Source organism: Centroberyx affinis, unplaced genomic scaffold (assembly GCF_046629955.1).
Source record: "Centroberyx affinis isolate AG114_WGS23_722 - 3 ecotype Tasmania unplaced genomic scaffold, CSIRO-AGI_Caff_v1 ptg002437l_1, whole genome shotgun sequence".
Classification (NCBI taxonomy): Eukaryota; Metazoa; Chordata; class Actinopteri; order Beryciformes; family Berycidae; genus Centroberyx; species Centroberyx affinis.
The window spans coordinates 81,182-95,139 of record NW_027280680.1 but is presented as its reverse complement, the minus strand read 5'-3'; the positions used below and the strand labels follow the sequence as shown (position 1 = coordinate 95,139).

The following is a 13,958-nucleotide window of genomic DNA, read 5'->3' as shown; positions in this document are numbered from 1 at the left end:
GCAAATCCTGCTCAAATCATGCACCACAACGTGTGTCTACAGGCACAGGGGAAAAAACACTTAGACCCAGATCAACCAAACTCTTACTCTTGTACAGATGCTATCGAGGGCATCAAACTGTAAGATAACCAGGCACAAAAGCATTTTGTGGATGCGCAATAACCAAGAAAGTGGGATGCATACTTTATGAGCTTTTAACGTGATTAATATGCAATATGAGGAGCGTCATTGATAAGGAGAGGAGGAAATTAATCACATGATTACCTTGGTTTGATTTACCAAAACAGAAAGCACCAATTTCACCTTTGATTGTATGTGGTTTTTGAACCTAGAGAAGTCTAATCTTTTTTCTGCCAAATTAGCCCACTGTTGTGCTGTGCATGATAATTATATTGTATTACATGGCAAAATGCCTATAGCTGAAGACAACGGAAGGCAATGAGACAGTTGGTTGAGGAGGAGGAGGATCAAAATGACAAGAATGATCGACCTCTCTCTAAGCTGGGTATTGAATTTACAGGGTGAGGCCAAATTCACATTCTTTGTTTTGACAGTGATGTAAGGAAAAATGAAAAAAAAAAGAAAGAAAGAAAAAAACATTATCCCCTCTTTTTGTTTCCACCTGATGCCATGTCACAAGCGGAATTTAAAGTCCCAGAGAGCGACATTGACCTCATTTGCATGACAGGCATAGGTAAATTGGGCACAGAATTGAGGACATCTGATGTGTGTGTGTGTGTGTGTGTGTGTGTGTATACTGTATGTTCATTTTTTGTTTTTTTGGGGGGAGGGGGGGGTACATGGAAATTATTTGCATACGTCTTAGTAGATCCAGTCCCCATGCTTTTATTACAAACTAAAATGCATAGAGGTGTAAGGTGTTCAAGCACAAGCAATCCATGGGAATTATTTAGCCCAGCTTGTTGCATCTAATGAGTGAACTGACATTTTTATCAGGCTTCATGTGTTCGTTAGACAGATAATTAGGATGTTAGAAAAAAAAATCAGCCAGTTAGATAGACAGATCCTAGATGGTTTAGCAAGATCCTCTGTAACACTGATATAAGTGGTTCAGTGATTTGGCATGTGAGACAACATGAGCTACAGCCGTTGCTGTTAGAGTTACCACCACCACTACCCCAGGGCCTCGCCATAACTTTGACCATAACAATTTAGCTGACAGCCTCTACACACAAAACAGGAATTGATGTATTTATTTTCCACAGTTATAGTATGACAAAACACATTTCCCCAGTCATCCATATTGCAGACGGCATGTATGGGGGGGGGGGGGTTGGACGGAAAACGGAACCCCCTCCTCCTTTCCTTTCCTTCAGCATCCTCTCTTTCCTCGGCACCCGTCAGCTCGTCCGGGCCCCACTGACATGGCACATCTGCAGCAGCAGGCGCTAGCAGCAGTGTGTGTTAAATTAGAGAGCGACATTAGCATCAAACAGCCCCGCAGCGTGTAGATCCAGGAGAACTACCCCAATTTCTGCCCCCGAGACCTTAGGCTGTATTTTCTCTCTTTCTCTCTCTCTCTCTCTCTCTCCCCCCCCCCCCCCCCCCCCTTTGTTTTTTCTCCCGTTTCACCAAGACTGGGTGCGCACGTGCATTAGAAAATAGATTTCTTTGGCCTGAAGCTTTTTGGCATTCCAGTGAGCTACGGAGACAAACCCTCCTGGAAAACATGAGAGGCTTGATAGGTTCACATTCATGACATTTAATCTATTTTGTAATTGGTGCTTATATGAAAAGAAACAGAGAAATAATAAGTCAGGTTTTAGTCAAGAGTTTCTTATTTTGTTGTAATTGCTTGAGAGGCATTTGAGGCTGAATAAAGTAGAACTAAATGAACAGCCTCATAACACAGGCATGCAAATGTTGCCCCAAAGTTTACATATACAGTACTTCTGGGCTTGCACATAATCAAAGACCCCACATGTTATCCCTCCCTCTCAGACAGACCTCCCAAGATGGTAGAGAATGACATGGGTTGGAAACTCGGTTGGTCAGTAAATAACGCAGCTTGGTCAATAAATAAATCTGGAGATTGTAGGGTTGAGAATGGGGGAAAAAAAGCAGCGGCATGCTTTGATCTTCTCATAAACATCAACAATTAAATATCTCCCTAGATGTTCTTTTTTACTTTTTATTTCTATCTGGTCTTTATGCTGTTGGTTGTTGTTGTTTGTAGTAGTTACCCATAGCAGTTTGTTTGAGGCAACACTGAATGAGGCACAAAATGGAAAAGCATGGAAAGGGAGAATGCGCAAAAAAGGCAGATGGAAAGCAAGGCCGCTAGCGTTTCATTCAGTAATGAATGCAGTCTGCAGGGCCTGTCTGTGCGCCTCCGGCTGTGATGCAGCAATGTATTCCCGTCCTCCACGTGTGGCTTCCTCAATGGAGTGCATTAGGCCTGGAATGTCTGCGTACTTCTGGAGAGAGGGCACAATGAGGGGCGGAGTGGCGGGACGAGGTACAGGTGGGGAGAAAGGAGGGTCGGGGAGGGGGGGCGCGATGTGCATATGATGAAGTGCTCCTCTTCAGAAAGTCCGGGCTGCGTGTTTCCCATACAGAAAATATTGCTGCGCCGTCGGAGAGCAGACGAGCAGAGTTCAGGTGGAGAGCAGAGCATTGAAGCATCATGCTGCAGACCGGAGAGAGGAGGAATAAGGGGAGGCCAGAGCAGCGAGGCTGGGTTGTGCGGATTTGTCAGATAATCACGGAATTCAGTGTGTGCCGTCGCGGGAATCCCAATTTAGAGCGAACGGATGGCGACTGATTCGTTGATAAAAAACGATTCTGCAGGGATGCTATGAAGTAATCGCAATTAGGGATGACGACGGTGACGAATATCGTGCGAATGCCATGCCATTCATCTACAGTTTGAGTTTCTGATGCATGCAGTTAGCTTTTCAGAGGAGCCAGTGAAATGATAATAGTGTCTAGGAGGCCCTCAGTGGTTCTAGTGTCCCATATCATGCTCAGTCATCTTCACAGTCAGTAAAGTCAGCACATTTCTGCTACCATTAAATTTACTATGGCTCATTGGGGATTGACACCGCACACCATCAGTGTCATTGGAATGCTTTGTGAAATTCAAGAAAGACTCACTCCTTTATGCTAGAAACAATCATTATTACTAAGTACTCTGTTTAAATGACTGGTATTACATGCTTGGAAGTCATGTATTATTCACCTCACCTCGCCAAAGAACTAATGATTTTTACCCAGCAGTCTACACTTCATCAGGCAACAGGATAATTATTCCCCCTAATGGCTGTGTGATCAATTTAGCTTTGCAGCCGTTATTCTATCTCATATACTTGACTTACAGGTCCGAAGTTAACAGTGCTTTATCTAGTGATGGAAGACGCTAGTTTCACTGACCCCATAACTAGAGGCAAGGATCTCTTTACTCCAGCGTTCAGCTAATTGATTTAATAATGCACAGCTAAGAGATTCTCGCTGGATGACACTGTAGGCTAAGAGACAGTAATGGGAAATTTTAATGAGTATTCTGTAAACTAGCATGTCTTCAGATAATTTGCTATGCATCAAGACCATGGTGGTGTTCCTAGAAAATCATCTCACTTGATCATTCAGATTTCCAACCCGTTTTGAAGTGATTTGAGATATTTGAGCTTAAACGATTTTATATTCTCTCATGTCCAGACATTCAACAAATACCAAAAACATCTGTCAAGTAGCAACAACTACTAACTAACACTGAATATCTTTCTGTAATTACACACAGTACAAAAAGAGCTATTATTTTGTCACATTTTAACATGCTGTAAAGGTTTATCAAAATGTAAGGAATGTCTGCTCAATTGCTGAGCAATTTTATGATGAATTAAACTCTCATCTCATCTCAGTGATACATTAGTGATGCCAGGAAGGTATGGGCTTTGATATTGAATACTTATTACTTCGTTGTGTCTCTGTAAGCAGTTATTAAATTGAAATGCCACATTAGGTTTTGTCCATTTTCCACTATTCCATTTTGGAAATTGTTATTGTGCAAGTTTGGCAGGAACAAAGGAGGCGGGGATGGTGCCAGCGGTTCATACGTCAACAGATAGGATTTTTATGGGGAATTCTATCCTAATTTACAGTCATAGTGTTCACTTAGGAATTATGTGTGAAGATTTAGTTTGTATATCCTCTCAGATTTTCATGCTTGGGCTACCAATCTATATGATCCACCATCGCCTGTGGGATACTGGATTTGAAGTATGGCGTAATGAGGAGGCTTGTGAAAATCTGTTCAGTAAAGTAAATTGAATTGATAAGGGATTGAGTGTATGTCGATATATGTGGAAAAGTAACATATGTTGTATGTGAAAAGGGATTTAACACCAAGAGTCGTTTTTCCAAGGCTGTTGAAACAACAGTTTGTTTTTAGGACATCATAAAAATGGTAATCTCTCTCACTTGGGGGGAATTGCTTTACTTCTTGAAGGTCTTTCAGACTGGATTTGGCTCTTATATTTCCCAAAGCAATTATAGTCGGGGTGAATTTAGTTGTCTTGTACTCGCTATGATGGGCTGTGGGGAATGTTTTCTTACCAAATTAGGTTGTGTATTTGTGTATTTGTGGAGTGGTTGTGGTTATGGCCAGAGACACAGCGCACTCTGCTGGTGATGGGGAGAACATCGCTCTCCCTGGTCTACAGCTGTGTGTCAAATCTAGGTGAGAAAAACAATGCTGTGCACAGGCAGGTGTGCGTGTACAGTGAGTAAGAGTGTAATTGTCTTCTCCTCTCTTTATTTCAGGAGTGTGTGAGTGCTCAGACTTCACCACTGGGATGACCTGTGAGCACTGCCTGGATGGTTACTATGGCAATGCTTTGATTGGCACCTCTGGTGACTGCCGACCTTGCCCTTGCCCGGATCGTACCAGCTGTGCCCAAATTGCAGAGACAGGGGAGGTGGTCTGTACCAACTGCCCTACTGGACAAACTGGTGAGATGAACCATCTGCAATCTGAAACCATTTTTCATGGCACTGGACAACATATATAGACTTGATATAATGAATAAAATGAGAAAGAACATTTCCACAAGATATACTGTATTGATGCTAAAAAGACTTTGGCTTTATAGTGAGAACCCTGCTCAGTTGGAGAGTGTCTAGCCAAGCGATCACCTCTCAGTGTCAACCAGTCCAGTCCAGTTAATTTCATTGGAATAGATGTGGAGTTGAGATGAGATTGACCTCCAACCCTGTCCTGGCCCACCGCTTCCAGTCACCTGTCTAATTCCTGCCCACCTCTTTCACCTTCTCCCCCTGGCAGGGATGCGCTGTCAGATGTGTGAGGATGGTTACCATGGTGACCCCCTGGGCCAATCTGGGCCAATTCGACCATGCGCGAGATGCGACTGCAATGGTAATGTGGACCCCAACGCGGTGGGCATATGTGATCACATGACTGGACGGTGTCTGAAATGCCTGGGACATACAGAGGGCGACCACTGTGAGCGTTGCCAGCGGGGTTTCTACGGTGACGCCCTGAACCAGACAGCTGGCCAGAAGTGTAAACGTGAGTGACAGAGGAGGGATTGGGATGGAGCGATGGTCAATTAATTTATCAAAATAGAACTTCCTTAGGCTAGGTTTATCTGTATGGACTTAATTTTGTAGGATGTGAGTTGAGTTGCAGACGACTGCCACTGATTGTGTACAAGCAGGCTGCCAATTGTAATATTTCTTGGTCGTCATATCCTGAAAATGTAACTCCCTCCTTTAAAGCAGAAAGGTATTTTCAGATCCTCGTGGCTCCGATGGAAAGTGTGCTGTGGCATCAGAGTGTCTGTTAGGGGCCAGATTGTTCTGTTTACCCAGACTCTTTCCTCAGAATAGATACAATCAAGTAATGGTCTGAACAATATGTGGGACTAATACCTTGAAAGGTCGAGATAGCCTTGGCTTTGGCTTTTGGCCATTCAGACATAAAAGGAAATAAGAAAATGGTGCATTTAACTCAACATGTTTCCATTCATGGAGCCTGCAGGAGTTAAGGTAAAACAGGAATGAGTCATGAGGGAAGGAGGGCCTTCATTCATTCACTAATATCCTCTGACTGTGCGTCATAAAGAAGGCAAAAGAAAGAAATAGAGAATAATAGGGTTGGGAGACTCAAAAAGGTCAAAGTGAATGAAAGAGTCAAAGAAGGGAGAGTCAAAGGAAGAGAAACAAAAACAGATTGAGCAGTGGAAAGAAAGAAAGGAAGGAAGAAAGAAAGAAAGAAAGGAAGAAATGAAGGAAGGACCAAAAGAGAGACACAGATAGATGGAAAACCAGCCAGACAGAGACCTAGAAAGACAGACAGACAGACAGACAGACAGACAGACAGACAGACAGACAGAGACCTAGAGCAAGAGAGAGACAGACAGACAGACAGACAGACAGACAGAGACCTAGAGCGAGAGAGAGAGAGACAGACAGACAGACAGACAGACAGACAGAGACCTAGAGAGAGAGAGAGACAGACAGACAGACAGACAGACAGACAGACAGACAGACAGACAGACAGACAGACAGAGACCTAGAGCGAGAGAGAGAGACAGACAGACAGACAGACAGACAGAGACCTAGAGAGAGAGAGAGACAGACAGACAGACAGACAGACAGACAGACAGACAGAAAGACAGACAGAGACCTAGAGAGAGAGAGAGACAGACAGACAGACAGACAGAGACCTAGAGAGAGAGACAGACAGACAGACAGACAGACAGACAGACAGACAGACATTCTCCTGTCTCACTCCCTCCCATTTTTCTTTCAGGGACTCAGGAATCAAGTCTAGTGATTAAGGCTAAAAGGCAAATCCTTTCAAATCGCAATGATTCATTGTTGGTTTTGTTGTGTCCTCTAGCTTGCAGCTGCAATCCTGCCGGGACTTCTGGGCCGGTAAACGAATGCCACCCCCAGACAGGGGATTGTCATTGCCTCAGTCATGTGACCGGACGGGATTGCAGTCACTGTGAAGTCGGTTTCTTCAGCCTCCGACCCGGAGTAGGATGTGAGAGGTAAAGAGGTCTACAATTCTGGATCGTTTGTTCAAACGGTAGAACAACTGAAATTTCTAACTGAACCTGATATGAAGAACCTGATATGAATTTTTATTCCCTCCTTAGGTGCAACTGTAATCCAATTGGCTCATCGTCCATGGCGTGTCATCCGATCACAGGGCAGTGTATGTGTCGTGCAGGAGTGGAGGGGAGATTGTGTGATTCCTGCCGTGTGGGCTTCTTTGGATTCTCCTCACGAGGCTGCAGAGGTACTGGGGTGAACTTAAGGCACCGCAACTGCACCATATACCGTAATCCTGTAACACCGCTCATATACAGAAGAACTTCTAACTCTGTTTTTATTGTCTGTGCCTGGTTCTCCGCTGTTCTCCCAACCACCCTGTTGTCTCCTATCCCCTCCCAGCCTGTAACTGTGACCCTATGGGCTCCATTTCCATGCAGTGTCATGGTAACGGTACCTGCCACTGTCGCCACGGCTTCATGGGTTATAAGTGTGACAAATGTGAGTTGAACTACTACCACAACAGAGCCACACACCAATGTGAGGAGTGTCCAGTTTGCTATGGGCTTGTCAAGGAGCAGGTGAGTTTGCGTGTGTGTATGTGTGTGTGTGTGTGTGTGTATGTTTGTGTGAGGGGGAGAGAGAGAGAGAGAGCACAAGAGATGGAGAAAAGGAGAGGTACTGAATGCTTATTTTCGTGTGTGTGCTGCATGTATTCTTAAATGCTTGCATAAACACGTGCATCAGGCATGCATCATGTCTTGGCACCAGCCATTATGTGATGCAATTTGTTCTCAAAATAGCACAGTCCCCCAGCTCATCTTGCCTTTGTAGACTGTCATGACAGCCATATGGCTCCTTTGTAATTCGACATCGCAAGTAAATAGTGGATGTGTAGTGAAACAGAAACAGACATTTGCCCTAATGATCTCCTGTGCAGCTCCTCTCTGTCCCTCGAGATTAGTATCAGTCCACGTCCATATGCTAAGGTCTCTGTCCTTGGTTTTGCTCTCCGAGGCCAATCCAATCCCACTGAGGTGCTTTTCCACTCTCTGTACATATTCTTGTTCCAGCTAAAGTGGTTGTGTGTTCTCTCTGGACCAGCTTGTAGCTGCGCGAGTGCATGCTGTGATTTCCACAGTGTTAGCGATTCAGTGAACACCCCAAGCCTTGTCTGCTCCGAACACCTGCAATTACTCTCACTGTACCCAGTCACCCCCTGTTTCCCTCTCCTGCTCTCTTTCTTAGTAGCTTTCTGCTATTCACATTTTCCTCTGGCGCACACACAGAAGGGAGGAAGACTAACAATTAGAGAGAGAGAGAGAGAGAGAGAGAGAGAGAAACGTTGAAAAATAAAAACAGGTGTGACCAATGATCAAGAAAGATATTAAAAGGAAACTGGAAAACGGGGAAAAAAGAATTGCATAAAGTAAAGGAGAAGAGAATGTGTTTTTTCCTATGACTCTTGTTATAAAGAGAATGGGAATTGCCAGGTATTGTTTTTGTTGCTGAGTGGCAAAATGACACGACTGAAGATGGGCGTGTGTGTGTTTAGTGCATGTGGCATTAGGTAGTGGAGGGAAGTAGTTACCCCTTAGTTGCCTACCATCTAACCACAATGCCCTCAACAATTACAGGTATCTCTGCTAACAGCAGGACAAACCTGATAATCATACACAGGACCAATGTGGAGCAGGCCTCCTGGTTTGAAAAGTGGCATAATCACAGAGAAATTACAGGCTCATTTAAAAGTAGGACCATTTAAATGCAAGGGCCAACAAATATATGCCAGTGAGTGACAGCATCATTTCCTTTTAAGACAGGCATATGCTCTAAGAAATCTACTCTAATTATCTAATGAAATGTTCTTTAGCCACATGCTGTGCAGAGCTGTGCAAAAGGTTAAGTGGATGTGGGTATGTAAACTGTATTCTATCCTAATCCTGTCGTTGATTCATTTATTCATTTATTCATTGCTTTTGTCGCAATACTACATTTTCATGTTATGGTGTTTCACAACACCAAGAATGAGAGTCCTTTCTCAATCCCTGTGTCTGAAGAGATAAATACAGATCTGGATGGATAGATATTTTGTGGTGTTGTTTGTTGTTCAGTCCTGTGTTTTGGTCACAGTGGGATCTTACAAAATTCGTATTCTCATTGAGACTGTCCGTGCCAAATCCTGGTGCTATTACAGGCAGGGAAGCTGAGGGCTCGCCTGCAGGATTTGGAGAAGCTCCTGGCCCAGTTTGATTGCCGAGGTAGATTTGGGCGGCAGCATCACCTGCTGAAGTATCACATGGACAGGCATCATGCGTATCAGCACCAGGGGGAGGACACCCTACCCAACGCTCTGGAGGACTTCCTGGCCTTTCAAGGTAACATCAACAAAAAGACAGATCATTCCACTTGGCCAATCAGATCTGTCAATGTTTTCATGTTTCCTATGTGGTCAAGACATCTAAAAAGACATCCAGCTGCCTTTGCTTTATGACATGTTATGACACATCAGTTATGTGTCATTGTACCCATTTTGTCATATTTTAGCATTGTTCATGCTGTGAGATGACAGGATGCCATATCATTACATACAAGACTGGCGAATATGGCTAGGACAGTTGACACTGAACCGCCCCTAGCATTCCACAAATGGGCTAATGCTATCTATGTCTCTTCAGCTTGACGCTGTTACAGATACAATACAACAAAGCGATTAAATCAGGAAGCAGGCAACAATACAAACCTCTCCCAATTACTTTAACACAATGCTGATATATTCTCATTATCTTAGGAGGGGAAAGGGCTTACAGGCTCAGCTGCACAGGCCAAATGGAGACAAATCATAACAATATAGAACAAGGCGCTGTGTGACCAACTTAATCCCTATTTATATGACAGGCGGTGCATCTCTAATCCCTGGTTTATTATGATTATAGTTGCAATCAGCATAACAGTTGTCCAACAGTCAGCCTCCCAACACCCACATGCATGGACACACGCACACACACACACACACACACACACACACACTCACACACACACAGATTTTTCACAGCCCTGGTCTTCAAGACACTGGGTGGTCCAATAATGATTTAACGACAGCATGGGAGGGACAGGCTCACTGTGTGGGCACACTGAGGCAAAACAGCACACACTGGGACATTTACATGAACACTCTCTCTGTCTTTGTGCCTCTCTCTGCCTCTCTCTCCCTTTTCTTCTCTGTCCTTTCTAATTACTCTCTCTCTCTCACACACACACACACACACACACCTGTTCTCTCTCATTTTGCATCGCACAAAAACCCATCGACAAGCAAAGTAATAACCCCTTTGAAACGATAAAGAAGGTGAGAAGATACATATTCTACTTGTGGCGCTCAGGTTAGAACTGGCTATGCAGCTGGTTGGAATTGAAGCAGCATAGGACACAATGTCAGACTTTGACAAAACCGCAGTGTTAACATCTGGGCTCGATTCAGAATGGATTGGATCCGTCCACCAACAGACGGACGAGGCTGGATGAAAGCTGCGTAAGTCAAAATTCACGCAGTGAGCGAGAGCCGCGTTGAAACCGGCTACAAAGAGTTCGGAAGCGTATCCGAATGACATTACAGGTGAAATCGCCCATGAAAGACATAGTGTGGCATCTTTGGGTTTTTATTTGCATTGTGCTCTTTGTTCTGGCAGAAGCGCGGGAGGCCTTCATAAAACAGTTCTCCGTGCTTGAAGCCTCTGCCCGCACGCTCTCGGCCCAGCTGCACGGCATCGCGACGGCTTTGAACTGCGGCATCGGCGTGACAGAGGAAGAGGGGAGAGAGACGGGGGAGAAGAGGAATGAAGTGAGCAGGGGTGTGTGTCAAGCCTTCACGGATTCTGTGCTCATGATCAGAGCGTCTCAGAAACAACTAAAGCAGGCAACCCTGGACCTGGACGACATGGTAGGCAAATCAAACACACCTTATCTTCAGCACTTTGTTAATCACATAGGCAGCGTCCATGTCATGCTATCCTTCATTGCCCAAAATGCCCTTGATAGCTGTATCATAAGTGTTCAGCCATACCACAAGCAGGCTGGTATCCTGTGAAAGATGATTGATTTGTTGTCCTCATTGTGGGATGGTGCTGTATACTGATTAGATGGGTCTTAGTCAAGCTCCTCGGTATAGATCCACAAAGATTCCCCAGAGCAAAACATTATTTCTTATCCCCCCCCTTCCTTCTGAGTGGCAAGCTCATGCCTCCAAAAGAAAGTGTACAGTTTGTCTGACGGACGCTAAAATGAATGATTTGTTCTGCTCCCACCGCTCAGGCTTTTCACCGTCTCTCCACAGCGCTCGCGGCGGCTTGGAATCTATTATGGATACTGCTGCCATGTTATTTGGTTTGGGGGAAATGAGAGAGCTTGTTTTGCCAATGCATAGCTCTCTCTTTATGTGTGTGTGTGTGCGTGTGTGTGTGTGTGTGTGCGCGCATGTGTGTGTTTGTGTGTGTGAATGCTCACACATACCTCCAATGCCCTTATCACTTCGGTAAGCCTGGAGCAAGAGCAATGCGATTTCCCATTCATAAGCAGAGCAGCCCCCCGAAATGAAGAGAAAATGCTTGTGTCAATTGTTGTTTCAATTTTCTCATTTTTATTTGTATTTTCTCCAATTAACTGTCACTTGGAGAAACATTCAACATTTATACTTGCTGTTACCACAACAAAACTTGAAGGCAACTGACCATAAGGAAACTGTCTAGTTCAGGGGGATTTACGTTTTGAGGGACTATTTTCAAGGTGCCCTTGCTTGGAACTAGAGGCCTGCGTTCCTGCAGGAATCAGGCAGGACCCATGGGACCCCACCTAAATTGCAGTTTGGGACTAATTCTTAGTGCTGTGGGTGGGAACAAGTGGTCCGAGAATCAGCTGCGCGATGCTGAATCCATACTTGGCACCACGGCCAGGAACAGGAGCATCAAGAAGCGGCACTTAACTGCGCTTCAGTTCAGCACCAGCAAATGGATAGTGAGTAGGCGGATCAGTCTCTCTCTCTCCCTCTCCAAAGGGCCGAGTCATACTTTGAAACTGAATCCATTGTTCCAATTCCCCTTTCCCCTGAAGTAGGTTGTAAAATTAATAGACAATAAACAGAAAGAAACCTATATAAACCTATCTTAATCTGTTTACCTATTACACGGGACTAAAAGAACAAAATGATTAAAATCACTGTAATTTACGACTCAATATAATTTAATATCTCAGAGGCTAGAAGGTTACAACATGACGTCACAGGATGAAATTTTTCAGTGCGTTTAATGCGGGAGTAAGTGGGAGCATGATTAAAAAAACAGTTCACGCAGACCTCTACTTTGAACCTTTTTGAATTGTGGCCCTTGTGTAGCCACTCAGCATATATTTAGGTCTTGGAGCTCATGAGATAGCTCCCTTGGGAATCCCTTTTGGTCATGTGGGTGAAAGTGCACCACAGGGAATTAGATTGCAGACACTCAATCATGAGACCTGTGTTCAATTCCCGGCAGTTGGGGGGCTGTTACTCTCTTAGTCTTGTTTTTTTAATTATTTTATCCTATTCACTTTCACTTCTCAGACCTGTTCAGCGTGTTCCTTTCTCTCTGTAACTTTTTCATAGATCATTCCTTTTGAGATGGTGTCGGGACCTAACAAATGGAACATTGCGGTCAATGACTCACAGGTCCTAATGAAAAGGTAAGTCTGGTCAATGGACTTTAAGTGGCCAATTATGAGCAAAGGCCACCGTAGTAATCTCTCTGGAAATTCACCTCTCCTGGCTTTCTTCTTTTAGCCTGTCACTCACATAGTGGTTAGGCCACAGTGAATCGATGCCCTTGGCTGCTCGGAGTATGCAGTGCTATTATGTGGTAGTTACAAAAGTCTGGACTAGAGAGTCAGTTTGGGGAAGTCTTCAATGCTGAAATCCATTTCATCGCTCCTCCGGCAACTGTAATGGTCTGTTATTCTGTGTTTCTCTCTCTTTATCTTTCTTCCTCTTTCAATTTGTCCTCCTTTCTCTCCCTCTAGTCACAGAGAAATGGCAGGCCGCATCGAGGCCATAGCCAGCAGGGCAGTGAATGCCTCAAAGCAGACCTTCAGTCTCCTGATGGATCTACTGCTGGACAACTCCACAGAGGAGTACATCAGAAACCTAACGGACCAGTGAGTGCTGGAAGGACCCAACACACACACACACACACACACACACACACACACACACACACACACACGCACAAACAATCCAGATTTTTTTTCCATTCACATAAAGCATGCTTTATTGCAATATCTCAACATGCTACATGAGTTTCTGAATTGTTGTGCTTTCTCAATATATTTCTCCCCAAGTAGAGCTATCCCTGTATTACAGCACAACGTCCTCTTCTTTACAGCATAGTGGAATTATAGAAATAAGACATTTAGCCACAGGGGGACAGCTTCCCTCCACTCTAAGCCTATTGCTTTCTTGGACTAGCTGCACGCTTGCTGCATCTCCTAGCATGAGATTGCTCTGAGGATTATCCTGAATGCTAGACAGAGTGATGCAAAAAGCCCTCCGGTGGCGATGATGGGAGCAAGAAGCGAGGACTCAAAATTGATTACCCCCTACCAACAGCAGTCAACTTGGTTCAGGAGAATACTGTTAATCTTTGGACGACTGCTGTACATCAATCTGTGTGTCTGGGTTTGTGTGTGTGTGTGTGCATGTGTGTGTGTGTGGCATTTTCTGTTTATAGGATGTGAGTTGAGCAGTGTATGCACAGATGGGCATTGCATTTCCCAAATGTATTTCCCCATGTCCTGGTACATTGTCAGTGGTGTTTTGTAGCGATGACGACTATCCGAAGACGAGAGATCTTCTACAATAAGTCTTTATTATAAGGCGTCAGCAAAGACCGCTA

General features: G+C 44.4%; 1 protein-coding gene across 1 annotated transcript in view; it reads left to right on the top strand.

Annotated features, from left to right (window-relative positions):
• Positions 1-13,958, top strand: part of lamc3 (laminin, gamma 3) — a 93,594-nt gene that overhangs the window by 73,305 nt on the left and 6,331 nt on the right. Inside the window, exons 13-21 of the mRNA XM_071533826.1 lie at positions 4,783-4,971; positions 5,303-5,548; positions 6,884-7,037; positions 7,146-7,288; positions 7,444-7,622; positions 9,239-9,419; positions 10,731-10,981; positions 12,677-12,753; positions 13,087-13,221. Of these exons, the coding sequence (XP_071389927.1) occupies positions 4,783-4,971; positions 5,303-5,548; positions 6,884-7,037; positions 7,146-7,288; positions 7,444-7,622; positions 9,239-9,419; positions 10,731-10,981; positions 12,677-12,753; positions 13,087-13,221 (1,555 nt within the window). The remainder of the gene's footprint in view (positions 1-4,782; positions 4,972-5,302; positions 5,549-6,883; positions 7,038-7,145; positions 7,289-7,443; positions 7,623-9,238; positions 9,420-10,730; positions 10,982-12,676; positions 12,754-13,086; positions 13,222-13,958) is intronic.